The sequence below is a fragment of the Chroicocephalus ridibundus genome, chromosome 1 (assembly GCF_963924245.1).
Source record: "Chroicocephalus ridibundus chromosome 1, bChrRid1.1, whole genome shotgun sequence".
In the NCBI taxonomy this organism is placed as follows: domain Eukaryota; kingdom Metazoa; phylum Chordata; class Aves; order Charadriiformes; family Laridae; genus Chroicocephalus; species Chroicocephalus ridibundus.
The window spans coordinates 12,420,924-12,446,201 of NC_086284.1; the positions used below are offsets into that span (position 1 = coordinate 12,420,924).

General features: G+C 47.5%; 2 protein-coding genes across 4 annotated transcripts in view; one reads left to right on the forward strand and one right to left on the reverse strand.

The window, feature by feature from the left end:
• The window catches only part of DCHS1 (dachsous cadherin-related 1), a 78,930-nt gene extending 75,637 nt beyond the window's left edge, over window positions 1–3,293 (reverse strand). Inside the window, exon 1 of the mRNA XM_063328947.1 lies at window positions 3,077–3,293. The gene's annotated coding sequence lies outside the window, so the exon portion shown is untranslated. The remainder of the gene's footprint in view (window positions 1–3,076) is intronic.
• A 4-nt stretch (window positions 3,294–3,297) lies between these two features.
• On the forward strand, window positions 3,298–25,278 carry LCMT2 (leucine carboxyl methyltransferase 2). Of its 3 annotated transcripts, XR_010070294.1 has the most exons (15): window positions 3,298–3,441; window positions 3,734–3,858; window positions 5,357–5,438; window positions 5,774–5,954; window positions 8,050–8,206; window positions 8,810–8,999; window positions 9,428–9,535; window positions 11,511–11,601; window positions 13,823–14,080; window positions 15,029–15,259; window positions 18,914–19,011; window positions 21,474–21,661; window positions 21,749–21,884; window positions 24,393–24,516; window positions 24,904–25,033. XR_010070294.1 is itself a non-coding variant. In XM_063328967.1 (14 exons), the coding sequence occupies exons 1-14, from the start codon at window positions 3,403–3,405 to the stop codon at window positions 25,069–25,071; spliced, it is 2,052 nt and encodes a 683-aa protein (XP_063185037.1). In that variant the 5' UTR covers window positions 3,298–3,402; the 3' UTR covers window positions 25,072–25,278. The 3 variants fall into 3 exon arrangements, 2 of the variants coding, with proteins under 2 accessions (XP_063185037.1, XP_063185052.1); XM_063328967.1 differs by lacking the exon at window positions 24,393–24,516 and having other exon boundaries at window positions 24,904–25,278; XM_063328982.1 differs by lacking the exon at window positions 24,904–25,033 and having other exon boundaries at window positions 24,336–24,473.

Genomic DNA, 25,278 nt, shown 5'->3' on the forward strand with positions numbered 1-25,278 from the left:
GTTAGCAGTATTTTTAAGGCACAGTCCTACTGCTTAGCACAACACAGATCTGTAACCTTCTTATCATTCCTAGAACTGCTTCCCAGGCGCTGATAGAGAGACCGTGCTGCAGCTGACAACCTTCAGCACGCACCCAAGTGTTTAAGAAAGCAGAACAGCTAAGGGAAAATGCTTGTCGTAGATCAGAAGCACAGATTTTGTGTTGCTGAGCCAGCCCATAGAAAGACCGAAACTTCTTCGGCCCGCCTTGTTTGGAGCCAGAGTCTCGATACTGTGGATACAGAGGACTTCTGTGGGCACAATCCCTCCCGTTTTATCTCTTCTCTCATTTAACGGTGCTGGTGCCTCACCTTCCATGCTGGGCAGCCTGGCTGTGCTCCTCTCTCTGGAGCCCTCCCTGTTCCTCATCTGGGGCTCTCTGACGTCAGCCGTGAGGTCAGGCAGACAGGGACACGCCTGTCCCTTGCCCACTCCCAAACACAAAAGACTATAGATAGCTGCTGCAGCAAATGCTTTTCATTACGTACCCCCCTCTCCTCAGACCGCCCGCCCGGCTGGGGGTGGGAGCAGCATGGGGCCCCTAGATGCCTGTGCTGCTCCGCTATGTGTTTTCTGTTATTTGGGGTGAGTTGTGCATTCCTCACAAGCTTTGAATGTGGTGCAGAGCCCCGGGGGAACCCTCAGAGGAGTGGGAGGAGAGAGCGGGCAGGGGAAGCTTGGCCATCACCCCAGGGAAGAGGCACGTCCTCCCTGTGTCAGCCTGAAGATGTCCAAACCAGGGGGAAGTGACAGGTTTATGACAGCACACTCTTCACACACAGCATCCACCCCCCCCCTCCGAAACGTATTTAAAAGCTTTCTACTTCCCACTAGCACAACTTGCTTAGCCAGCCTTAGTCTGGCAAAGCACAGACCAAGGGGTGATAAATCTGTCCGCTTGTACACTTGGAGTCAGTGCCAGAAAAGTAAAGGAACAATTTCAGATTAAGACTAACTGCGAATCAAGAATAAATGGATATAAATTGGCCATTAATACAGGCAACATGAAATCTGGAGGAGACTTCTAGGTATTACAGCAATCAGGCTCCAAAACGTCCTTCCAAACTAGGAAGGATATAGAAGCAAAATTCCCATTTGCTTCTAAACTAGAGCCTGATAAAATGACGAGTGATTACAGGATTTTCTACCTGTGGCAGCAAGGGTTTGGGCACACCGACCCAAGGATGGCTGCACACCACCTTCTCATCCTTCACCAAGGAAATCTGACAGAAAGACTCCCTCCCCAGAGCACACATGTGGTGCTGAGGACAGGAAACTAATCTCCCAGCTCCCTGACTCCCCCAAAACCACCAGCTATTTGGGTCTGTGTTCTTGTGTTAAACCCAAGAGGCCCGGATCGTGTTTCAGAGTCAGCTCACAGAGCTTGCACAGAAGATTGTTACGGGTATAGAAACGTGGGACTGGAAGGGACTTCCTGGGATGGCTGGATGCAGTGAGTTCAGTGGCCACTCCCCAACTTGCTGACACGTGTTTTGTTCCATCATAATTCTCAGGCTGCTAGCATAATTGGAAATCCTGCAGGATCCGAAGTGCCAGCAGGATGGGCTAGCATTCCCTGTTAAGTCTTAACCTGTAACTAAATTAAAACATCATTTCCAGGCCTGAGAGATGTGATGAGATCAACAAATTGATGAAGAGCTAGGAAAAGGGAGCCTGGAGGAAAAGGAAGCCTTGATCTCCGCAGAAATTGCGCGCACAACTAGAACACAAATAGAAACACAGGAGCTACCATAACGTACTGTATCCTGCGCCATAACTGCCGCAGCTAGGACTAGCTACTTCAGGCATGCCAGGGATCACCTAAAAGGCAACACTAATAAAACGCACCTCAGAGAAAAACTTTCTTGTTGTTGTTGATAAAATGCTAGCACTGGGCTAAGGATTGAGCTTTACGGGTCCCAGTTAGAAATATGCATATTGAGTATTCTCTATAAAAGTGACATTTTGAGATTGTAACTTATTTAATGCACAATATACTAATTTGTGGAGTGCAAGATGTGTAGAGACACTAAATAGGACAGTAAGCGTAGTACTCGTGACCTCTTACATAGCTCAGGCTACCACCGCTCCTCTACAATCCCTAGTACAAATCCTAAAGAGAAACAACATGAAACACCTCTACCACAGATGCTCCCATGGCTCTGCCTGTTCGTCCTCAACACTGCCAGTTTTTCCCAAAATGCATGAGGCCACCAGTGCCAGCTCTACTCTCAACCGCAGCAGCAGGAGCAGGGCATGGGCAGAGCCACCGTGGGTCCTGCTGCAGAGCTCTGCTCACCGCCGCTGGGCTCTGCACCCCACCAGGGAACTGCACCGTTCCCCAAGGCAGCTCCACACCCTGCCTGGAAGATGGGCACCCTGTCCTGGTAGACAGAATCACAGAATGGTTTGGGTGGGAAGGGACCTTAAAGGCCACCCAGTGCCACCCCCTGCCCTGGGCAGGGACACCTCCCACCAGCCCAGCTTGCTCCAAGCCCCGGCCAACCTGGCCTTGAACCCCTCCAGGGATGGGGCAGCCACAGCTTCTCTGGGCAACCTGGGCCAGGGGCTCACCGCCCTCACAGCCAAGAATTTCTGCCCAAGATCTCAGCTCAGTCTCCCCTCTTGCAGTGGAAACCCCTTCCCCCTCGTCCCATGGCTCCCCTCCCTCATCCAGAGTCCCTGCCCAGCTTTCCTGGAGCCCCTTGAGGGACTGGAAGGGGCTCCAAGGTCTCCACGGAGCCTTCTCTTCTCCAGGCTGAACCCCCCCAACTCTCTCAGCCCGTCCTCCCAGCAGAGGGGCTCCAGCCCTCCCAGCATCTCCGGGGCCTCCTCTGGCCCCGCTCCAGCAGCTCCGTGTCTCTCCTGTGCTGAGGCCCCAGAGCTGGAGGCAGCACTGCAGGGGGGTCTCATGCCGCAGAGGTGTCCATCCTGCCCGGGCAGCTCCGCACCCTGTCCCGGGAGATGGGGACCGCGTCCCGGGCAGCCCCGCGCCCCGCTCCTGACGCGGCGCTTCTCCCCCCGCCCCTCCGCTTACCGCGCAGAGGCTGCCCGTTGCCATGGCGACGTGCTCCCGGCCCTCCCTCGCTAGCGGGCCCGGGTTCGGGACTGCGCTCGCGGCTCCGCCGGGTGCGCCGGCGGCGGCGGCAGCGCTGGCAGCGGGGCGGCCCAGCCGGGACCCCGGGACCGGGCTCCCACGCGGGGGCGGCCGGTCCGGGCCCGTCGCCCGGGGGCGGGACCGCCACTGGGGGGTGGGCGCGGCGAGCCCGCTAGGGGGCGCCCTCCATTGGCACCTCCCCGCCCCTGAGACGTCACCTCCTGCGCCCGGCGCCTCACCGCCTGCGGCGCCCCGGAGAGCGCGGGATGGGCCGCGGGCGGCCGGGCGGCCCGCACCCCGCCGCCGTGAGTGACCCCCTCCGCCCGGCGCCGCCATCCCACCGCGCGGGGACCCGGCCCCTGTGGCGGGTCCTGGCCAGGCTTCGTGGGACGGGGGAAGGGGGAGGCGGAGGCGAGGCGGGGCGGGGGGGGAAGGCTGGGACGCGAACGGGGGCTCGGCGGCGCCGGCGGGAGCTGCCCTTCCCTCTTCTCGGGACCCCCTCGGCGCTCCCGGGTCCCGCCGTCCCGCCCCGGTAGGCCCGGGCGCTTGTGGGGAACAGCGGAGCCCTGCGCCAGCGCCGTGTCCTTGTCCCGGCAGGTCCAGGGCACCGGCGGCAGCAGCGCCGTTAGCAAGTGCTCGGCGGCGGCGCGGGGCTACATCCAGGACCGGTTCCTGCGGCTCCTGGTGGGGCGGCGGCGGCGGCGAGCCCCCCTCGTCCACCGGTGAGGAGCGGGCGCTGCGCGGGGCCCGGTGGCTGCGGCCGGGCCCGAGCCGTTCCCCGGGCCCGAGCCGTTCCCCGGGCCCCTGCGTTGTCGCCGCTGCTTAAGGCACGGCTGTTTTAAATGCGTTTTAAGGAAGGTAGGCGTAGTGACGGAGTAGCACCCGGCAGAGCACTGTCCGTCACTAATGTCACCGTTTTACAGCGTTAGTATGATTTTACGTGGCTTACGAGCAAAAATTGAAAGCTTCGTCCCGAGTAAAACGCGTCACCGGTCTGGTTCCGATCTCCGGTATTCGATAAGATTTGAGAACTAGCGTACCAAAAATGTTAGCGCGTCAGTGGTTTTCTCATTAATTCTCGAGGACGTTACAATTTCGGTAAGGTATTTGGTGGCTCAGGGAAACGATATTATCTTCTGAATCAGTGGGGTCTGACCGGTGGGTCTTCTCTGGAGCTTCGCAGGACACGAGCGTAGTGTTTTAATGTGTGTGTGTAGAGGGTTCCTTGCGGGTACAGTAACGGAGTTTGCGCAATATGAGGCTAATAGTTCAGTGCAATTAAAGTGGCTGTGGATTGCCAAAGGAGTTTCATCCAGGGAAGAACCCCCCAAGCAGCATTCAAGCAGAAGCTTGCAGGCCTATGAAGACGAGCGTTGCTCGTCAGGTCAGGAAGCTGAGCCTGTGCTGACTTGGCACGTGACACTGGCGTGCCAAACTTAAATTCATAGAAAGAGTTATGTATTGGCAACTGTCGACCCTGTTGTCTTGAATTTCGGGATGTCTTAGAGTATCTGGTGGAGTCTTTAGTCCCTGTGAGGCGTGGGGGTGACAACGTGCTTGTTAAAGGGGGTGACAGGAACTGGTAATTCTGGTGGGGGCACCATGAAACTAACAAAGAGGAAGCCAAGGAAGAAGAGGCACCAGTCCCTGCCAGACCAGGCAAATGGTAAACACTTCCCAGGAGTTAGACTTACTGAGTTCCATTCAGTCAACAACCAGAGAATGAAATTCCTTTCCTGACCTTGCTGCTTTTACCTCTTCGCTTCCCCTCTCACTGCGTTTGCACACACTGACATTCATTTTGTTATACCTAATAGCCCCTTGTAAGTAATTTCATATTGGTACGGCATCTGATTTGGGGCAGGAACTCAGGTATTGGCCACCCACGTTGTAGGGGATCATCTGAACTGTCTGGATTCGTACTTTTTCATCCAGTGAGTATTTATTTATGCGAAGCTGGACAGGTTCAGCTGGGATATCTACACAGTTTCTCTGGGTTATCCCCAGTCTTGTTGGTTAATACACTTACTGAAAACAAGAGATGTGCGTTTAGTAACAAGCTGTAGATATGACAAAATCATTAGACGTCTCCCAATGTAGGTCTATAAATGTGGGTAGAAGCTGAGAGAGAAAAAAAAATTAGTTTTTTGAAATGGAGGATGCCAGTGCTGGAGAAACGGGGCTCCTGGACAGTGATTACAACCGTGTTTCGTTCCACAGGGGTTATTACATCCGTGCCCGTGCTGTAGGTCACTGTGTTCAAGACTTCCTGCTGAAGACCCAAAGCCGCCCTAGGACACAGGTGCGTTTTCTTTGTCTGGGTGTATTGGCTGTTTCCACCTTGCGTGTGAAAAGTCGTTTTGGCATCTTGGCATTGCGGTAGCTTATTAGTGCATCTGTCGTGATCCTTTGCCAGAAGGGCACAGCGAATTTGACTGGCACTACTGTGGCTGTCCATTTGTCGCTTTGACAGAAGTATCTGGGAGGGGGCAATACCTACACAAAATTCTTCTGCCTCTTGCAGAAGATTGCCTGATTTTGTCACTCTACAGATGATGTCATTGAATATTTTTTACACCTTGGTGCTCGGGATGCTTCTGGAGTTGAGTATAACTTTTTGTGATACTTTCTCTGCAGATCGTGTCCTTAGGTGCTGGCTTTGATTCCTTATACTTCCGTTTGAAGGACATAGGTCTTCTGCATCACACTGTGGTATATGAGGTGGATTTCCCAAATGTGGCGTGCCAAAAAGCTACTCTGATCAAAAGAACGAAAGAGTTGTCAGCACTGGTGGGAGATACCGGAGGGGAAGGATTAGGTATGATATTTAGGGAAGGTATTCTAAATACTAAATGTTTAGAAGAAGCAAACATAACTTCAGCCTTTAAGAAGTGACGTATGATGGTAGAGGAACTACAAAGTTGTAGTTGAAAAGCGCGCTCGTTTTCTGAAAAATTTTGGAACAAATAAATCATTGTAAGCATTGGGAGATAACAAGATATATAGCTGCCAGAATGGATTTGTCAGGAGAAGATTGTATCAAACAAAGTTCAGTTTCTTTCTCTACAGTTTCTGAAGTACTGTGTCCAGCTCTGGGCTCACTAGTACAAAGAGCGTGTCAAACTGCTGCATGTCCAGTCCCTTCCAACCCAAACCATTCTGTGATTCTATGATTTTTCCACTGTGCCCCTTAGTACTTAGCTGGCACAACAATCCTTTCAGCTCCACTTAGGTTGTACAGTAGCTTCATAAGGCTCATTTTTTTTTCCTGTCTTGGAGAGGGGAAAAAAAAGTCAGGTAACACAATGACTAATGTTTTATTAGTCAAGACACCTAAGAGTCATACCTTCTTTCCGACCCATGATGCCCATAAATAACAGTATAATTTAGGTTGGAAGGGGCTTTTGAAGGTCATCTAGTCCAACTCCTTGCTCACAGCGGAGTTACCTGTATCGGGTTGCTCAAGGGTTTGTCCAGTCAAGCTCTAACCATCACCAAGGCTGGAGATTCCACCAGCTTTCTGAGCAACCTGTTCCCGTTTTTAACTACTTAACATGGCAGGAAAAGAGTTGGGAATACCCTATTCTCTGTGTCCAGAGGGCAGGAAACGATGGATAAACAAGTCAGTTGTTAGAAGAAATTAACAGGGAACACTGTCGTTTTTGTCTCCAGTAATGGATGCCTTTCAGAACAGCGTAGATTAACAGCTCTCAGGACAGGTATAATTGTTGGATTGCACTGGTACAGAGACATAGACCAGATGATTTCTAAAGGTACTTTACGGTTTGCTTTGTTTATGATTTGGTTGTGGTTGAAACAGGTCAACATGCTATAGCTTATGATATTCTCATGGAGTAAAGAGCTATGCCATGATAATGCTTACAAATCATAAATTGGAACTTATTTCTGAGAACAGTGATCTGTGAGACTAGTCCTGGTGTTTGCAGAGAGCTGGCGTGTGCTGGTTCAGGATTCAATGCCATTTTACAGAAATCTATTTAACAAACAAACCAACCCCCAAAAGCTTGGGAATGGTTTTATGGTTGTGAGGCAAAGCATTCAAATCCTATCAAAGCGATGGTACTTTCTTAGCCTAAACTGAAAGGTCTATAACAGAGAGCCATTAAGATTCGATTTATGGTTCCATTTAGTAATGGGGATTTCTCTTGAATTTTTCTTCAGAAAAATTGAGTTGATGGGCACAGACGTGTGAGTGATTACCTGTGGGCTTGATTTTCCAGTTTGTCCCTTTTGGTCTCAGTACTGCCATTATTTTGGTCTCAGGTGGCCAAGAAGGCCAACAGCATCCTGGCCTGTGTCAGGAACAGCGTGGCCAGCAGGACTGGGGCAGTGACCGTCCCCTTGTCCTCAGCACTGGTGAGGCCCCACCTCGAGTGCTGTGTCCAGTTTTGGGCCCTTCACTACAGGAAAGATGTTGAGGGGCTGGAGCGTGTCCAGAGAAGGGCACCGGAGCTGGTGAGGGGTCTGGAGCACAAGTCTGGTGAGGAGCGGCTGAGGGAGCTGGGGGTGTTCAGCCTGGAGAAAAGGAGGCTGAGGGGAGACCTTCTCACTCTCTGCAACTCCCTGAAAGGAGGGGGTAGCGAGGTGGGGGTCGGTCTCTTCTCCCAAGGAACAGGTGATGGGACAAGAGGAAACGGCCTCAAGTTGTGCCAGGGGAGGTTTAGGATGGATATGAGGAAAAAATTCTTCATGGAAAGGGTTGTCAAGCATTGGAGCAGGCTGCCCAGGGAGGTGGTTGAATGCAGACGTGGTGCTGAGGGACGTGGTTTAGTGGTAACTTGGCAGTGCTGGGTTAACGGTTGGACTAGGTGATCTTAAAGGTGTTTTCCAACCACAACAATTCTATGATTGCATCAGCACTCTAGTGAGATTGTGTCATTTTTGTCTCCCAGGGGTCACTACCTTTTCTGGAGAGGATTATAAATTATTGGGAGTGGATTTATCAGAGCTATCTGAGCTGGAGAGAGCCCTGGAGGAAGCAGGACTGGACAATGAAATCCCCACCCTCTTCATAGCAGAGGTGGTGCTCACCTACATGGAAAATAGCAGGTCAGTTGACTTATTCTCTGTTAGCTAGCCGGTAAAATGAAAAGAAGGAGCTTCTTTGTATGTACGTCACCCGGGGCTGAGACACCCGCTGTCTTATAACTAAAGCCTCGGGAACTCCGCAGGAGTCCCAAAGAGCTCCTTACATCATAAAATCGTGATGGGGTAATTGATGTCATGTGACATCCTAAAAGGGAGGAAAAAAAGATGAAGAAAAACCCCGAACGAATGATTTTTGAGTTTTTTGCTCTTCTCATCCCCTGAATTCTCTGCACAGATGGGGGATGAGATGTTCAGAAGTCCCCAGCACAGAACAGGCTGCCCAGAGAGGTGGTGGAGTCTCCGTCTCTGGAGACATTCCAAACCCGCCTGGACGCGTTCCTGTGCCACCTGCTCTGGGTGACCCTGCTCTGGCAGGGGGTGGGACGGGATGGTCTCCAGAGGTCCCTTCCAACCCCGGCCATTCTGTGATTCTCTTTTATGTATCACCTCTGTCAGGATGCCTTAGTGGCGTGCTTTATGGTGTTGCAGGAAGATATATTGCCTCTTCCATATGATAGGTGGGCTCTCAGTTATTTAGTTTCCTATGCACAATCTGTCTGACAGGTCAGATGCCTTGATTCAGTGGGCAGCGGAGCATTTCTCTCAGGCATGCTTTCTGCTGTATGAGCAGATGCACCCAGAGGACCCCTTTGGACGTGTCATGCAGCAGCATTTTAGCCAGATGAACTCTGCACTTAATTCTTTGGCACGGTACCCCGATGGCGAGGCACAGCAGATGCGCTTTTTTGAAAAGGTGAGTGCCTGCAGCTCTAGGGCACACATGAAGCATAATTTACCCAGGAAAGATGGTAACATTAAGTAATTTTGGATGTCATCAGCTGTGTCAGTTACGGGTTGAAGGAAACAGGGCCGAGGCTGAGACACTGCCTTCTCCAGTAGCATGACTAATAATTTGAAGGTCCTTCCAACCAACTTGCAGCGTACTTTCTGGTGTGGGATTAAGGCAAGGTGTGTTCCTCGGAGACTTTTGATCTAATAAATTAAGTTCCTAAGAGCTTTACAGGTAAGAGACCTATCCTCCCCAGATTCTGGGCTGCTGTTGTTTCAGCTAGATGGTCTTATAGGCTCACGCAGGTGTTTAAATTAGGGTCTTTTATTTTCTTGTGGGAAGTGAGTCTCTGTCCTTCTAGAGGTAATAATTTGGGGGGATTTCTGTTTTAGGGCTGGACTGAATGCAATGTCATGGATATGAATGAGTTTTTCACCTGCTGTATTCCAGAAGATGAGCAGCAAAGAATGCAGGCTCTGGAGCCTTTTGATGAATATGAGGTAACCCTCTTTTATTCTGAACACCAGCGACCTGGCTTTGATACGATAAGGTGTCTGCAGTTTCTTGTGGTCACGGTTTTGTACAAGAGCTGCTGAGGCATAGGTGCTCATGTAGGCAGAAAGGATCTTGAATCACACTTTGTTAACGCAGAGCCCACAGGAAGCTCCATGTGAAGTATCATTGGAAGACGACTCTCTTTGGGGTTAAAAAAGCTTCTAGTTCCTCAGTGAGAGTTCTCTCGGGGAGACAGTCAGCATCGCAAACTAGCTGGCGGTATAAAAGATGTTGTAGATGCTAAAAGTTTGCATGGGTTCAAGGGGCAATTATTTGAACGAAAGAGAAATCTATTGAGGATTACTGAACACACAAAAATACACCCGATGTGAGATTCCTGATGGCAAATGGTTGGGAGCATTCCTGGAGGGAGTAGATGCACTTGTCCTGCTCTCTTGCGTTTCCACAGGCTATTACTGTTTGTCATTGTTGGAAACAGGTTACTGGTTTCAGATCTGTTTTGGTCTGACTTTGTACAGCCGTTCCTATATTAACGATTGAAATTTAACTATGACCCTATTCTTTGCTATTTTTATGTTAATTGCAAGCAAAGTTTGCAACTATTTGAGGTCTAGAAGGGAATTCAAAGATACCGAGTAATTTTGAGATAGATGTCCTGTAGGATACTTAGTAGAAGTTTCCCTTTTGGTTTTGTGGTTCTCTGTTTATAATTCTCTCTAGAAATCTAACAGTCTGCAGTATGAAAACAATTTAATGTTCTTGGAGTTACTTTGCCAACCTGCAGGATCTGCTCTGCTACGTGAATGCAAAAGCAATAACCGAAAGATGCTGGCAGATGTGCAAAGCGGTGTAGAAATGTCTACAAGAGTTATTGTAGATGAGGGCAATTGCGCATACAATGAGAAAGTAAAGACTTTTTATCGTTTTCCTCATAGAGCAGGGTAACGTGTACTCAAGTCCAAGCTGAAAAATGTGCATTGGAGTAGGACATGTGATAACAGATAGCTCTACAATTAGCCTTTGAGATAAATTAAGATACAGGTCTTACTAGAAACAAGCTTGATCCCCAAATAGTGGGTTCTTCCATTTTCAGTATTTACATTAATTTTTTGATGTCACCTTTCAAAAGATGCTTTTTACTTCTGGTAGAAGTTGGGACAGTAATGCTAATATTGTGGTTTCTTGTGCCTTTTAAATTCATGTTTACGCCCTCTAGTCATGTAGTCGGCTGAATATATCCCACCCTACGGGATATGTTGGGATGAACATACCCAGTTCCCTAATGTCTGTAAAAGCCAGGGTGGACTCTAGTGTTGCTACTGAGTTCCTTTACAGTCCTCTTGCTCGTGCTTCTGCCTCTGAGTGAGTCCAAGGCCAGACTGGAAATCACGTTTATGTATTATGGGCCAGCAGAGACAAAGTGGCCCCTTTGAACATTTGTGATTTCTTTGGGACCACTTAGATTCCGTGACGTTTAAGAAACCTTAATCCCTCTGGTATACAGCCCTCACTCTTTTCTGGGATCAGAACTGTGAAGCATAAAGGGAAACTGATTTAAAAAAAAAAAAAAAAAAAGTTCGTCATGCAACTTAAAATGAAGCTATGGAACTCCTTGTCACAACATGTTACAGACAGTAAAAGTTTATGTGAGTTCAAAGAGCAACTGGATAGGTTTATGGATGAGAAATCCATCAAGGCTTGTTCAATACAAAGACGGAGGTTCTTGCTTAGAAAATCTCTGAGCTGTAAATTTTTGAAGATTGGGGTGAAGAAGGTATTTACACACTGGCTCTTTCTCAGATTCAACTTTAGTCTTCTGATTTTGGCCACTGTTGGAAACAGCGCTAGGCTAGATTGGTCTTTGATTTGATCACCTTGGCCGTTCTGAGATCCTTACTACCTCTTGCTCTAAGATTTTGAGGAACGTTGTTTTTGTTTTTTTCTTTGGGCTTGCTACAGGAATGGCATCTGAAATGTTCTCATTACTTTGTCTTGACTGCATCAAAGGGGATGGAACCTTCCTGGACTCCGTTGTTATCCAATATGACAGGTACATACTGACTAGTTCTCATAGTATTCTTTCATCTTTTGCAGGCTTCTCTGAGAGATTTTAGGAGACAGTAAAACCCTGGAAGGAGCAGGTGGGATGCTGCCATCTGAGTAGCTTTCTCCATCCTTCTAACAATGGTTCTGCTGTCCGTAGTGCGGCCAGGGCCGTGTCCTGACTCTGGTGGTTCTGATCAGTTGCATTCTTTCAGCTTATTGAACTTTCCAGCCTGAACGGCTCTTCCTTCTGGTTACGCATGGGGCCCTCCTATGCGTGGCTGCAATGCCAGTCCACCCTGCTGCTCCGCCTATTTTTGTGATCCCACAGACTCTCCCTTTTCAATTTATTCCCGCTTGCCTCCATACATGGCTCTCTAAGCCATTGTATCCTTCCAGCTCCCAAGAGGTTGCTGTGTTTTACTTACTGCACTATCACAGTATTGTTCAGCAGAGCACTCGGGAGCGTGTCACAAAGTTTGTGCTTTGTTTTGTTATCCCCTGTGCGTGGAATTGGACATGTAGCATTTCTGTTTCTGAAATGCTTTTAAATCTGTATGCTGCTTTTTTTAGATGGGAGAAAAGTGGTACAGCTGGGGAAAAGCCAAGACCAAGACTATGTTTCCATGATAAAAAGGACTTGGCAGCAGTAGCGGTCCAAGAAATTCCTGCTTTTGGCTGCTTGCTTCCTTTTTCAGTGTGGAAAGCAGAAGGCTATTTTTAACCTGTTTCACATCACTAATCTTGTTTGCAGCATAGCACCACAGGTAGTTCCGTCTGCAACTGAAAGTCGAAATCTGTGTTCCAGGGAGCAGAAAAAGCAGCTGGAAAAGGATAAGGCAGGATGGCATTCCCTAAGCCAACAACGCCACCGAATCCATTGTGTTGTATCTTGATTAGATCTGAAAACGTGTAATGAAATCGAAGCTGAATGAATGTGTGTGTGATCAAATATACTATGCAATTGTCACTGGTGCTTATGTTAAAACCTTAAAGGCTCCTAAATGCATAGGATCTATCCTTAAGTTAAAAAAAAAAAAAAAAAAAAATCTGAGATTTGCTTAGTTGACAGTAATACAGTGAAGACACTTCATTAGAGACAGAAATAAGGTCTCTCTGCTGCTGACTCTTTTGTATTAAAAACTGCTAGGAAGAGCCTTCAAAGTCTGGTAAATTATCCACGCTTAGATATTTTTTACTGGGAATGACAAAAGGTGTGTCTCAAAATACCAGTACATGCCCCCAAATATCCTCTCAAATAGATTTGGGTCCCTGTTCGAGAGAGCACAAGTACTAAGTCTTCCAAACAGAGCATGGTAATGCTAATGTAATTTTCTGTAATGAAAAAAACCCTCAGTCTTAAAAAGATCCGTCTATAAAAAGACGTTTAAGCCTAAGTAGGTGAAATTTTTTACTTCATCAAACAATAGAAAGTAGGATCTCGTACTAAGCAACATTCAGTACAGGCAATTTTTTTGGGTATGGCATACAAAAAAATAGACTGAGAGCTGCTTCTCCTCCACCTCATCATCTCTTATAACACAAGAATAAGGCACTTGATTAAAACAAAGACAACACAAATTCAAAGCTGATTGAAAGAAAACAATTTGTACAATGCGTAGGTGAGATGGAGTCCTGTGCTGAACTCTTTGTTTCATACTAAGGGTTATAGTACTTAGAGAGAAGATATTTAGATAACTGAAAATATTCTCGTATAATAGGACCATTGGAATTAACAGAGGTTATTCATCATGCTTTAGAACTTTATTTCAGTGCTTTTGTGAAAGCAGGTTCAAAATCTAGGAAGGAACTTTGACATCCAACTTCCAGGCGTTTGTCCTTTTTCTGTTGTTCTTTGCTATTTAAGTAGCCAAATATTGTCTTCGTCAGAAAGGTGCCCCCTTTTGAAGGTATTGCAGCGATTCCTATCTTGCGACAGCAGTTTAAGACACTGCAGTCTATTAGCCAGTCTTACCTCCACCCCGTGAAAGCAGTCTCAGAACTGTGTCAGGAGTTGGGGAGCAGTAAGCAGAAGTTGAAAGTTGGCACAGTGGTCCTTTAAACCATTACAGCTTGATTTCTAGGGCATGTCAGAGTGTCTGTGTGCTCTGTCAACTTGCTTCGCAGTTTTTTCTTCTTGAAAAGCTGAACAGGCTTGCTTAATCTCTCATTTAGTAGTTCTTGGTTCTTGTTTGTGCATAAGTTCTTTGGTTCTCTTTGGCTCACAGTTCCTCATCGTGATGGTCCCGTCAGGACGGTTGGGAGTATCACTGCGGCAGCGTGTCCAATGCACTCTGAAGTTTCTGGCCTGAGACGTTATGGTCACCACTCTGTTCTTCTAAAACCCAATGTGATTCTCACCACTGGAGGCTTTGGGGAGGAGGATGGACATCACTGCCGTATGAGAAATTTTCATGTGTTAATTAAGCATGCAGGCTGCTGGAAAGCTGGCTATGTGAAAAAGGAAAATCCTGATAAAAGATGGGGTGAGTTCCCGTACCGATGTCAACTTTCAGGAAGATGTTTTTCTGCTAACAACAAAATAACATCTCATGGAAAAGTGGTGTCACAATGCAATTTTGCAGGCAGGCAGAGAGATCTGAAGGTTCTGAATGCTCAGTGCCGGGTCCTGCACTTGGGTCATATCAACCCCATGAACGCAACGGGCTTGGGGAAGAGTGGCTGGAGAGCTGTCTGGCCAAAAAGGAGCTGGGGGTGTTGGTTGACAGGCAGCTGCATACGGGCCAGCAGTGTGCCCAGGTGGCCGAGAAGGCCAAGAGCATCCTGACCTGTGTCAGGAACAGTGTGGCCAGCAGGACTGGGGCAATGACCGTCCCCCTGTACTGGGCACTGGTGAGGCCCCACCTCGAGTGCTATGTCCAGTTTTGGGCCCCTCACCGCAAAAAAAGACCTGGAGGTGCTGGAGTGTGTCCAGAGAAGGGCACCGGAGCTGGTGAGGGGTCTGGAGCACAAGTCTGGTGAGGAGCGGCTGAGGGAGCTGGGGGTGTTCAGCCTGGAGAAAAGGAGGCTGAGGGGAGACCTTCTCGCTCTCTGCAACTCCCTGAAAGGAGGGGGTAGCCAAGGGAGGTCGGTCTCTTCTCCCAAGGAACAGGCCATGGGACAAGAGGAAATGGCCTCAAGTTGTGCCAGGGGAGGTTTAGGATGGATATGAGGAAAAATGTCTTCACCAAAAGGGTTATCAAGCCTTGGAGCAGGCTGCCCAGGGCAGTGGTGGAGTCACCATCCCTGGAGGGATTTAAAAGCCGGGCAGACGTGGTGCTGAGGGACATGGGGTAGTGGTGGGCTTGGCAGTGTTAGGTTTATGGTTGGACTCGATGATCTTAAGGGTCTTTTTCAACCAAAATGATTCTATGATTGTATAAATTTCATGTGAGGAAGACCGATGTGAACCATGATGTTTTGTATCTCTACAGATGGGCGGTTGTACCATACTGTGTCATGTCTCTCGAACAGTCTGGCCCTGGTGGTAGGAGGACGAACATCCCCGTCAAGTGCAGGCTTGGGAATGTTGTGGCTAAAGTTTCCTGAAACCTGGAATGCCTCAGAGCCAGATGACATTACAGTGGAGCTTGTGAGTCTGCAGCCTGCTGCTGAACCAGCTGCTTTGCGTTGGAGACACAGTACAACTGAAGTAATATTCAAAGGTAAAAAGCCTGGAGAGAGCGAAAATGGCTGTCCGTATGTGGAGGTGTACAAATTGCAGAATATATGGGGCAGTTCTGTCCAGACAGCGAGGTCTAAAAGGCAAATTGTCATGATGTAGTCTTACTTCTTATGTAGTACAGGCTATACAGTTAATGTTGGTGCGTTCTATTCCTTTGTCTGAAACAATAGCTTTTTGCTGAACGTTTTGGAGATAATATTATATTAATAGATTAATCACCATTTTAGAGAATCCAATTACGTTTCATTAAGATTTTGTGCCAGTGGTGATTTTTTTTTTCCTGTGCTTAAAGACTTAAAGCTTAAACTTCATTTGAATGTATTTTTCTTACTGTATCTACCCAGTTCTTGTGCCTTTTTTGTTTGTCAAGTCCAGAAGTACTTGTGAGAGGCTTTACTAAATCTGACGAAAGGGAAAGACTGAGCAATCTCAGCTGAGTTTCCTGAACTGAGCAACTGAATTGATTTATCCAACAGTTGAGCAGGATTTCAATTATCTGTGCCATTAATACATGGTTGATTTGTTACAGAACCTATAAATCGGGTACCATGGGATAGTGACTTTTATTACAGATGAGCTCCAATCTTGTTAGTTTTCTAAATGCAGGGCAGGAATCAAAAAAAAGAGGTACGATTGTATAGTGCTTAAAAAAAGCTTATAATGCACTTTTGAAAGTGCTACAGCATATACTTGCAACTGCAATTTGGTTGGTTCCCCTCTCACAAACACACCTACCTACGTAGGAAAAGATTCATTTTCAGCTGCTCCTGTTTAAGCTGCAGGATGTGGCCGGGCAGGCATAATGACCAGCAACCCGTTTACATGTGACTAGTCCTTTTTATCCTTCTATCCCTCTGTCTCCCTGTGTTTGTCCCTCCCCAAATCACCTAAATCCATCCCTTTTCCTGCCTCTCGTTCCTCTCCTGAGCATCCTGTAATAAGTCTTAGGCAAACCCCAAATGCGTTTCCCCTGCATCTTTTAATGTGTCCCGTACGCCTAGGCAAGTACCCCCTCGAAGGTGCTACAGAGAGTTGCTCCCGTGCACTCATTTTGATGGGTTTCACGGATGGACAACGGGGCTGATAGTTCTCCTGGGACAGCCCTGGGAGGAGCCGGGACAGATTGTCTGATTCTGGAAGCGTGTAATTGGGGTTCTCTTGCCTGCACATCTGTCACTGCCTCTCTGTGCATGAGGAAATTAAACTTTTATGGCTTGCTTGCTCTCCTGGGATGGGTCTGGAAGTGGCTGAGGCAGGATATTATTTGGGTTCCCCCACTTTGTTTTGCCTCTGTGCTCCTCTGTGGGTGTGCAGGTGAGCTTTTCAGCACGTAACCTAGCAGTGCTAGTGCGTGAGGCTTTGTAATGATAAACAAATGCTTAAAAGAAGAGCAAAGCAAATGTTAAGAACTCTTAGCGTTATGGATTACTAGTAAAGGAACAAAAAACAGAATGGAGAATACTGTTCTGCCATTATGTAAATCATAGAATCGTAGAATGGTTTGGGTGGGAAGGGACCTTAAAGCCCACCCAGTGCCACCCCCTGCCCTGGGCAGGGACACCTCCCACCAGCCCAGCTTGCTCCAAGCCCCGGCCAACCTGGCCTTGAACCCCTCCAGGGATGGGGCAGCCACAGCTTCTCTCGGCAACCTGGGCCAAGGGCTCACCGCCCTCACAGCCAAGAATTTCTGCCCGAGATCTCAGCTCAGTCTCCCCTCTTTCAGTTTAAAGCCATTACCCCTTGACCTGTCACTACAGGCCCTCATAAAAACTCTCAGTCTTTCTTATGAACCCCCTCTAAGTGTTGAAAGGCCACAGTAAGGTCTCCCTGAAGCTTTCTCTTCTCCAGGCTAAACAATTCCAACTCTTTCAGACTTTCCTCACAGGAGAGGTGATCCAGCCCTCTGATCATTTTTGTGGACTTCCTCTGGACCCGGTCGAACACATCCCCAAGTCCTTCTCGGCAGGGCTGTTCTCAGTCCGTTCATCCTCCAGTCTGTATCGATACTGGGGATTGCCCCAACGCAGGTGCAGGACCTTGCACTTGGCCTTCTTGAACTTCGTGAGGTTCATATTGGCCCACTTCGCAAGCCTGCCAGTAGAAAAGACATTAAAAGAGGCTTTGAGATCTCTTCTTGACACTTGAAATATGGTAATTTCCTTTTTCATATACCACACAATCCCCAGTGGTAACTGGAATTGAAACCTAGGGACATAATCTGTTCTGGAAGATTGATTCTTTGAGATCATTTATGGCTGAAGTTGTTCATGCTTGATCACACCAGGAAAAGGTTTCAGAACTTCCTCTCTGAAGGATAATATTTTAATTCTGGAGCGTTATGGAGCAGGATCCCTAGCTCTTTATCCAGGAGAAGCACCTCAGGAGAAATGTTACTCTTCTAGTAGCAGTTGACAGTTGGTCGGAAGCTCTGAATAGGTCTAGAATAAAGCCCTGCGATGGTATGCTGAAGGTTTGTCTAGTTAAAGATATTGCCTGTAAGGGGCAAAGCCTTTGGCAGTTGTTAGCAAGTCAGCGGTGGCCTGAGTGGAACACAGGAGGCGAAAGCTGTCCTTTCTTAAGCTATTTCATTCTCCACCAGCTGGCAGGGAGCTACTGAAGGGAAGCGCCAGGGGAATTGCTAAGCAATTGTTAGTCTAGTCTGGAGCATACTTTGAGTTTGTGGAGCGGTGTTTGATTAACACCATAATGTAGTTTAGAGTTCAGCCTCCCGGTCAAAATTTTCTATCAAAGAAGCGAATGCTAAATGGATAAATAAAATGTTATAAATAATACATCAGGTTTTGTCTTTGCCAGACTGTATCGTATCATCGCATTCTTGCCTTAATTTTGCTTTGCAGCTGAAGTAAGTGACGAACACGTGTGTTATTTGCACAGTCCATTATGAAGCGGTGAGCTGACGGGGCATAGTGCAGTTAGCGCACATCCTTCACATCTACCCAAAGCACTTCTGCATCTTTCGTACCTCCTTTTTGAGGCTTCTCCGGATTAACTCCTACAGACATAAATTATCAGTATGTCCCTTTTGCATGACCAGATATACATTCTTGTTGTTTTACGAGGATTTGTCTGTTTTCATGGGATAAATAGATGTCATTGCGTTGCTACGATTTATGTATTCAGGGTTTTCTAATTTTATTAGTTCTACTGGTATAATCTTTCTATTGCTTAAATTTTCATTCCTGAAGTCCGTTAGGTATTGAAAAAACCCAAACCACTTTCTTCTTTTGGTTTTGAGACTACAGTGCGTGATTTCCATTTAGACCCTAAACATTCAGAAACCACATAATACAAGTGGATGGTGGGGGTCTTCCGAATGACCACAAAGATGAAGAATACAGCTTCTTGGTAAAAATATTCAGTCCTCCATGTGTCTTACAAAAGATCTAGATACAGGAGTAATTCCTTTATCTATGAAACAATTTACCGCATTTATTGCTGAAGTCTGGAAACGTTCATCAGTTTGTAGGATGTCTTAATATAAAGAGCGTATAAAACTTCTGCCTGACTGCATTAATTTCTGTCTTTGGTCAGCTTCCCTTCTGTGCCAACAGAAATTTCTGGGTTTGTGACATACCAAATTCCAACCTCTCTTTCCATCTATCTTTTTCCGTAGGTGAGAAGTACCTGTTCCTGTATGGTGGCCGCTCTGCTATAGAGCCTGTGCTAGGGGATTGGTGTTTCCTGCATGCTCAAGAACTTTCCTGCGTTGTGGTAAGAACTTAGGAAGGCCCTGGGGAATAGAAATTGCCTTCACCTCATAGGTGCATGCTGCTGTATTGGAAGCCCAACTAAGCCACAGAGGTATTACCATATTAAAGCGGATGCCACTGGTAGTACTGTCACACTGCACAGTGATTAGAGTTCGAGCTAACTTCTAAACACCTTGCTATTTAGTGGACTATGGTCTTCACTGAATACTTGAGGTTGGAAGGGACATCTGCAGACCATCTAGTCCAGCACCCTTGCTTAAAGCAGGTCAAACTAGAACAGGTTGCTCAGGATATTGTCCAGCTGAGTTTTGATTATCTCCAAATACAAGGCCCAGTGCAGGGTCCTGCACCTGGGTCAGGGCAGCCCCCAGTCCCAGCCCAGGCTGGGGATGGAGGGATGGCGAGCAGCCCTGAGAGAAAGGCTTGGAGGTGCTCGGGGGGAAAAGCCGGCCATGAGCTGGCACCATGTGCCGGCAGCCCAGAAACGCCTCCGCAGCCTGGGCTGCATCCCCAGCAGCGTGGGCAGCAGGGCGAGGGGGGGGATTCTGCCCCTCTGCTCCGCTCGGGGAGACCCCCCTGCAGTGCTGCCTCCAGCTCTGGGGCCTCAGCACAGGAGAGACACGGAGCTGTTGGAGCGGCCCAAGATGGGCAGCGGAGGGGGAAGTGCTGATCCCCTCTCTGATGACAGCAACAGGACATGAGGAAATGGAATAAAGCTGCATCAGGGAGAGTTCAGATTGGATGTTAGGAAAAGGTTCTTCACTGAACGGGTGCTTGGTCAGTGGAACAGGCTCCCCAGGGAAAGTGGTCATGGCACCAAGCCTGTCAGAGTTCAAGGAGTGTCTGGACAATGTTCTTAGTCGTATGGTCTAGTTTTTGGTAGTCCTGTGAGGAGCAGGAAGTTGGACTCAAGTATCCTTATGGGTTTCTTCCAACTCAAGGTATTCTCTGATTCTATGAGTCCATGATTCTCCTCTTGAGGGTGACCAAGGTGGTGAAAGGTCTTGAGAGCAAGACTTGGAGTTTCACACTCACACACACGCAAGGTTCAGGGAAAATACAAATGCACTGGTTCCTCCTCCAGCAGCTCCAGGCATCCAGGCACGCATGGTCTTATTCCAGCTGCCGTTCTGAGATTCTCAATTGATTCAGTTGCCCTGGTCACCCAAGTAGTTGCATCTGGGACATGCGCAGGTCCTGTCACCTGTGGTGGTCTTGTCCCAGTTGTCTGGCCTGAGATTTCCACTTGTGCCACAGGCCCAGGGGTGCTTACATCCCCCGTCTAACTCCAGTTCATGTCCCAAATTCACTCACACTGCCCCCCTCCCCAGTAGCTGACCCTCTGGAAACAAAGTCTTTGAGAGCCATGAAGATGTTCCTAAGACCTGTGTCCCCTCCAGCTCCTGATGCTGAGACCCTCACTTGCTGCAGTGGCTGGCACAAAAGGCCCAGGAATGCTTCCCCCCGGCGCTGACTCCGTTTGCGGCTCCGTTTTCACTAATGCTTGTCTCAGCAGTGGACAGGATGCACTACAGCTCCGTAGAGGCGTGCAGTGAGAATGACCAGACCGCATACCTTACAGGGCAAGATTTTGAAGGACTTGTAGCTATTGAGTCTGGAGAAGGTTCGAGATAGAAATAAATCTCCAAATATGTAAAATATAGCTGCAGAGAGGGTAAACAAATTGTTCTCCATTTTTACTTTGAGTAGTACAAGGAATCTATAGAAAGGGCAACTTCAATTGGACACTAAGAAAAGCTGTTGATTTCGAAGATAGTAAAGTGCCAAAATAGACTGCTTAAAGAGGTGAGGAATTCTTGTCACTGCAGACTTTCAGAAACTAGTAAATAACCGTCTCTCCAGATGATAATAGGTAGAGTTGAGTTTGCTTTAGGAGAAAGGGATGGACCAGATGGCCTCTAAAATTTTCTCCACAGCTTGTTTACTATGATACTCCTTTAAACCTCTTACATTTTTTTTTTCCTTTAGGGCTTGCACTAAAGGTTTTATTTCTCCATATTCGTGCTGCAGTTAGTCATTTTATCTCGTTCTGTGGTTTGAGCCACTGATCACCTGCTTTGCTGGTCACTGCATTAGTCCACACGTTTGTAAACTTGTGGTTCTCAGATGCATGTCTTGAACAGAACGCAAATAAAGTTACCTCTAATCAATGTGCAGATGGGAACGATATTAAATGTACCGAGGGCTAGAGAAATATTGGAAATAGTGTAAGTGGAAACACTTCTACTTAGCCATCCCTAGAGGAACATGTGTAGGTCAGGGTTTTTTTGATTGTTCCCTAGCATGCTTACTCTGTTCCCCTCCAGCAATGGTTCCTGTCGTATAGCCAGAAAGAATGTTACATCCCACAGGGCATGCAACAGGAAGAGCTCATTTAAGAGCCTGGACATGAACAAGGCACTTAGCTTGGCAAACTTCAGCCTTGGACTTATGTTTTCCTAGATTCCTGTTGAGGGTCCAGTACCGGAAAGCCGTCACTCTCACAGTGCCTGCAGCTGGAAAGGAGGAGTACTAATTGCAGGAGGTCTGGGAGCAGCTGAGCAGCCCTTAGGTTCAGTTTTCTTTCTGAGGGAGCTTGAGCGTGGCTTTCAGTGGCAGACGGTAGAGACACACCCTCCTCTGAGCCCGAGGTAAGTCGAAGGCATTCAGCAGTGAATCTTTGGCCTGTCTCTACCAGCCTCTTACCAATGGAGTTCAATCTCGTTTTGAACTCACAGGTATTCACATACTGCACATGTGCATGACGGAAAACTTCTGCTCGTTGGTGGGGTGTGGATTCACTCATCTTCTGTGCCAGGCGTCACTGTCATTGACTTAATAACTGGTCTGTGCTTGGACTATACGATTAATGTGGTAAGTACGGCAATTTTTCTTCCAGTGTTGTCGTGAAGGAACATGGTAACTTTAGGGCTATTTCCTGAAATGGAGTAGGGAGTGCAAAGCAGGCAAATCTGTGAGTGGAGTAAACATTCCCTCTTTGAGGTAGAATCTAATTTTGAAGTGCTTTTACCAGCCTAGAGAACAGAATAGTGTTAGGTGAGGGAGAGTCTGAGTGTGCAGAAGACTGGAGGGCACGGAGCTGCTCTGTTCCAGACAGGGGAGCAGAACTGAGATGGGCACAAACATGGTAATTTCAGGATGTCTGTGGAAGAAGAGAACAGATCAAACCAGAGCCTCAGTTAGTCTTTTTGGAGGTGTGTGGTGTAATTGCATTAAAAACTTCATGGTGGAAATTGCTTTGTGCTATAGCTGCTGCCTGAAGTACGAGGAGAAAACGGCATGGAAACACTGGAAACTCCACTTAAACATAAGCGAACACTTTACTGTAAGGGTGATTGAACACTGAACGGGTTGGTCAGAGGGGCTGTGATGTCTCCATCACTGGAGATATTCAGAACCTGAGTGGGCGAGGTACTGAGCAACCTGCTGTAGTTGAGCCTGCTTTGAACGTTGGACTAGCTGATACTCGGAGGTCCCTTCCAGCCTCAACTATTCTGTGATTCTGTTCTGTGATTTGGTGAAGAACAGTCATACAGGTGATGTCACCTAGCCAGATTTTGGCATACTCTGGGCAAAACTTAGTCTAAATCTGTAAGTAGCCCTTGCCTGTGATAATACTGCCTGGAGTACAAGAAAGACATGGATCTGTTGGAGCAGGGCCAGAGGCGGCCACAAAAATGGTCAAAGGCTTGGAACACCTCTCACAGAATCACAGAATGATAGTGGTTGGCAGGGACCTCTGGAGACCATCCAGTCCAACCCCCTGCCAGAGCAGGGTCACCCAGAGCAGGTGGCACAGGAACGCGTCCAGGCGGGTTTGAAATGTCTCCAGAGACGGAGACTCCCCCACCTCTCTGGGCAGCCTGTGCCAGGGCTCTGCCACCCTCACAGCAAAGAAGTTCCTCCTCATGATTAGGTGGAACTTCCTATGCTCAAGTTTGTGCCCGTTACCTCTTGTCCTGTCGCTGGGCACCTCTTGTGAGGACAGGCTGAGAGAGCTGGGATTGTTCAGCCTGGAGAAGAGAAGGCTCCGGGGAGACCTTACTGTGGCCTTTCAGTACTTAAAGGGGGCTTATAAGAAAGATGAGAACAAAGTTTTTAGCGGGGCCTGTTGCAATAGGACAAGGGGTAATGGCTTTAAACTAAAAGAGGGAAGATTCAGACTAGATATAAGGAAGAAATCTTTTAGACTGAGGGTGGTGAAACACTGGCCCAGGTTGCCCAGAGGTGGTGGATGCCCCGTCCCTGGAAACATTCCAGGTCAGGTTGGGTGGGTCTCTGAGCAACCTCATCTAGTTGAAGATGTCCCTGCTTACTGCAGGGCGGGTGGACTAGATGGCCTTTAAAGGTCCCTTCCAACCCCAACCACTCTATGATTCTATGAGAAAGCTTCCGTTGCTTGACGAGTTTTGATTTATCTTTTACATAAAGAAACAAATTTCTTTAGATACCTGTACGTATGGATCCTGTCCTTGGTGAAGCTGGAATCTGCGACTAGTCTGTGTTTATAATGGGCAGTATGGGTGCCTCTGCAGCATTTTCCTGAGGGCATAAAGCATGAAGTATGCTTAAATGTAGTTTCATTTTTTTCTTATTCTCTATGGCAGAAATTATAAGTGACATAGTATCCTTTGCATAAAACGGGCTAATCTTTTTGGATAGCTGTGAGCATGGGTACAGTGATAATAAAGTTGTATCTAAAAGAATAAAACGTCTTTGTTTACGTTGAATAAGTGGATGCAGATGGATTGTTAGCGGCTTTTGCTTATGAGCTGTTTGCTTTGACTTAGGCAAAACTCTGTAGGCTTTTGAACGTACTAGAACTGTGCTAAAGTATTGGTAGTACTGTACAGCGTGTGTGGATTGGGCCCAAATTCTGAAAGATTGTCGGTGATTTTCCGTGCAGTACTGGATACTGTTAGTATTAGTGCTTTGATAACGTACGTTGGAGGATGATATCGCCAAAAGCATTGGCTGGCAGCTTTCTCTGTGCTTGAAAAAGCCATGGAAGGGTTACCATGGGTAGATCTCTCTCTCTTAATCGCTATCCCTTAACCTTTCTCCAAGAATATAGATGAGGGTACCCCATAAAAGTTGCCTTCTGTTGTGCGCATTTTACAAGGGAAGCTTCTACAACCTGTCCTCTTCAGATTCCAGTGGCCCCAAGAATAACTGAATTGCCAACACAACAGTTTTGTTACTGCTGCAGTCTGTTACCTGCAACATGTGTGTCTCCAAGGTTCACCCTCCTGAGCTTTCCAATATTGGGGGTCATCATAAAAGAGCTTCTCTTACGATTATCAGATATACAGGTTATGAATCAGATACTTCTCGGACCTCAGATGTATAACTATATCCCAGGACAGCTGTCCCCTTTGTGGTGAAGAGGGCACGAATGTTCATTGCTTCTTATATAAGAACTAGGAGACATCAAAAGAAGCTGGCAGGCAATATGCTTCAAAAGACTGCTTCATATGAAACATAGGTAAGCTCTGGCACTCCTTGCCACAGGACACGAATGCCAAAGGTTTCCACGGATTCAAAAAGTAACTGGCTGTATTCTGCAAAGAAATAACATTAAGGTTCAGGGAGTACAAAGACATTCTTTCTCATTAAAAACCAACGAACTGCAAGTTGTTGGATGGGTGGAGTATACTAGAGGAATATATCGTAGTTTCCTTGTTCCTGTGTTCTCTAGCTATTTCTGCCCACATCTGTGGGTGGTATAGTGGACTAAATGGTCCTAGACGGGATCCAGTGCAGCTGTTCTTAACTTTCTAATGAAGGTACCATATGGAATACCTCTACAGCATTGTATGAGGTACACGTGTGTCGAAGTCCTGTATGTTCAAAATCGCCTTTCCTTTTTTAGGAGCATCTGGAGTGGCCATTAATGCTACATAATCACAGCAGTGTCTTTCTGCCAAATGAGAAGGAGCTGTTGCTTATTGGTGGTGGTGGGAACTGCTTCTCCTTCGGAACGCACCTGAACCCCGAGCCTGTCTTGTTGAGCCTCAGCGATATCCTGGCCAGCCACTGACTGGGACCAAACCGGACTGAACCTGTGGTGAGACATCTATTCGCTTGTAGGTCCAAGAGCAGCAAAATGTTTCACAAAGGTTTTGCGTCCAGAAGGCTTTTGTAAAGATGGGATTAGGAGGGACCGGTTACGATGACAGTTTGCATACCTCATCTGTCTTTTTTGTACTGCTCTCTGTGTTGCTGTAAATAAAGTATCTCAAAAGTA

Excerpts from the sequence above, each read along its gene's own strand:
- LCMT2 (XM_063328967.1), top strand. The coding sequence starts at position 3,403 with ATGGGCCGCGGGCGGCCGGGCGGCCCGCACCCCGCCGCC. Across the intron at positions 3,442-3,733 it reads GCGGCCCGCACCCCGCCGCC|GTCCAGGGCACCGGCGGCAG; the intron begins GTGAGTGACCCC and ends TTGTCCCGGCAG. Across the intron at positions 11,602-13,822 it reads GTTGTTATCCAATATGACAG|TTCCTCATCGTGATGGTCCC; the intron begins GTACATACTGAC and ends TTTGGCTCACAG.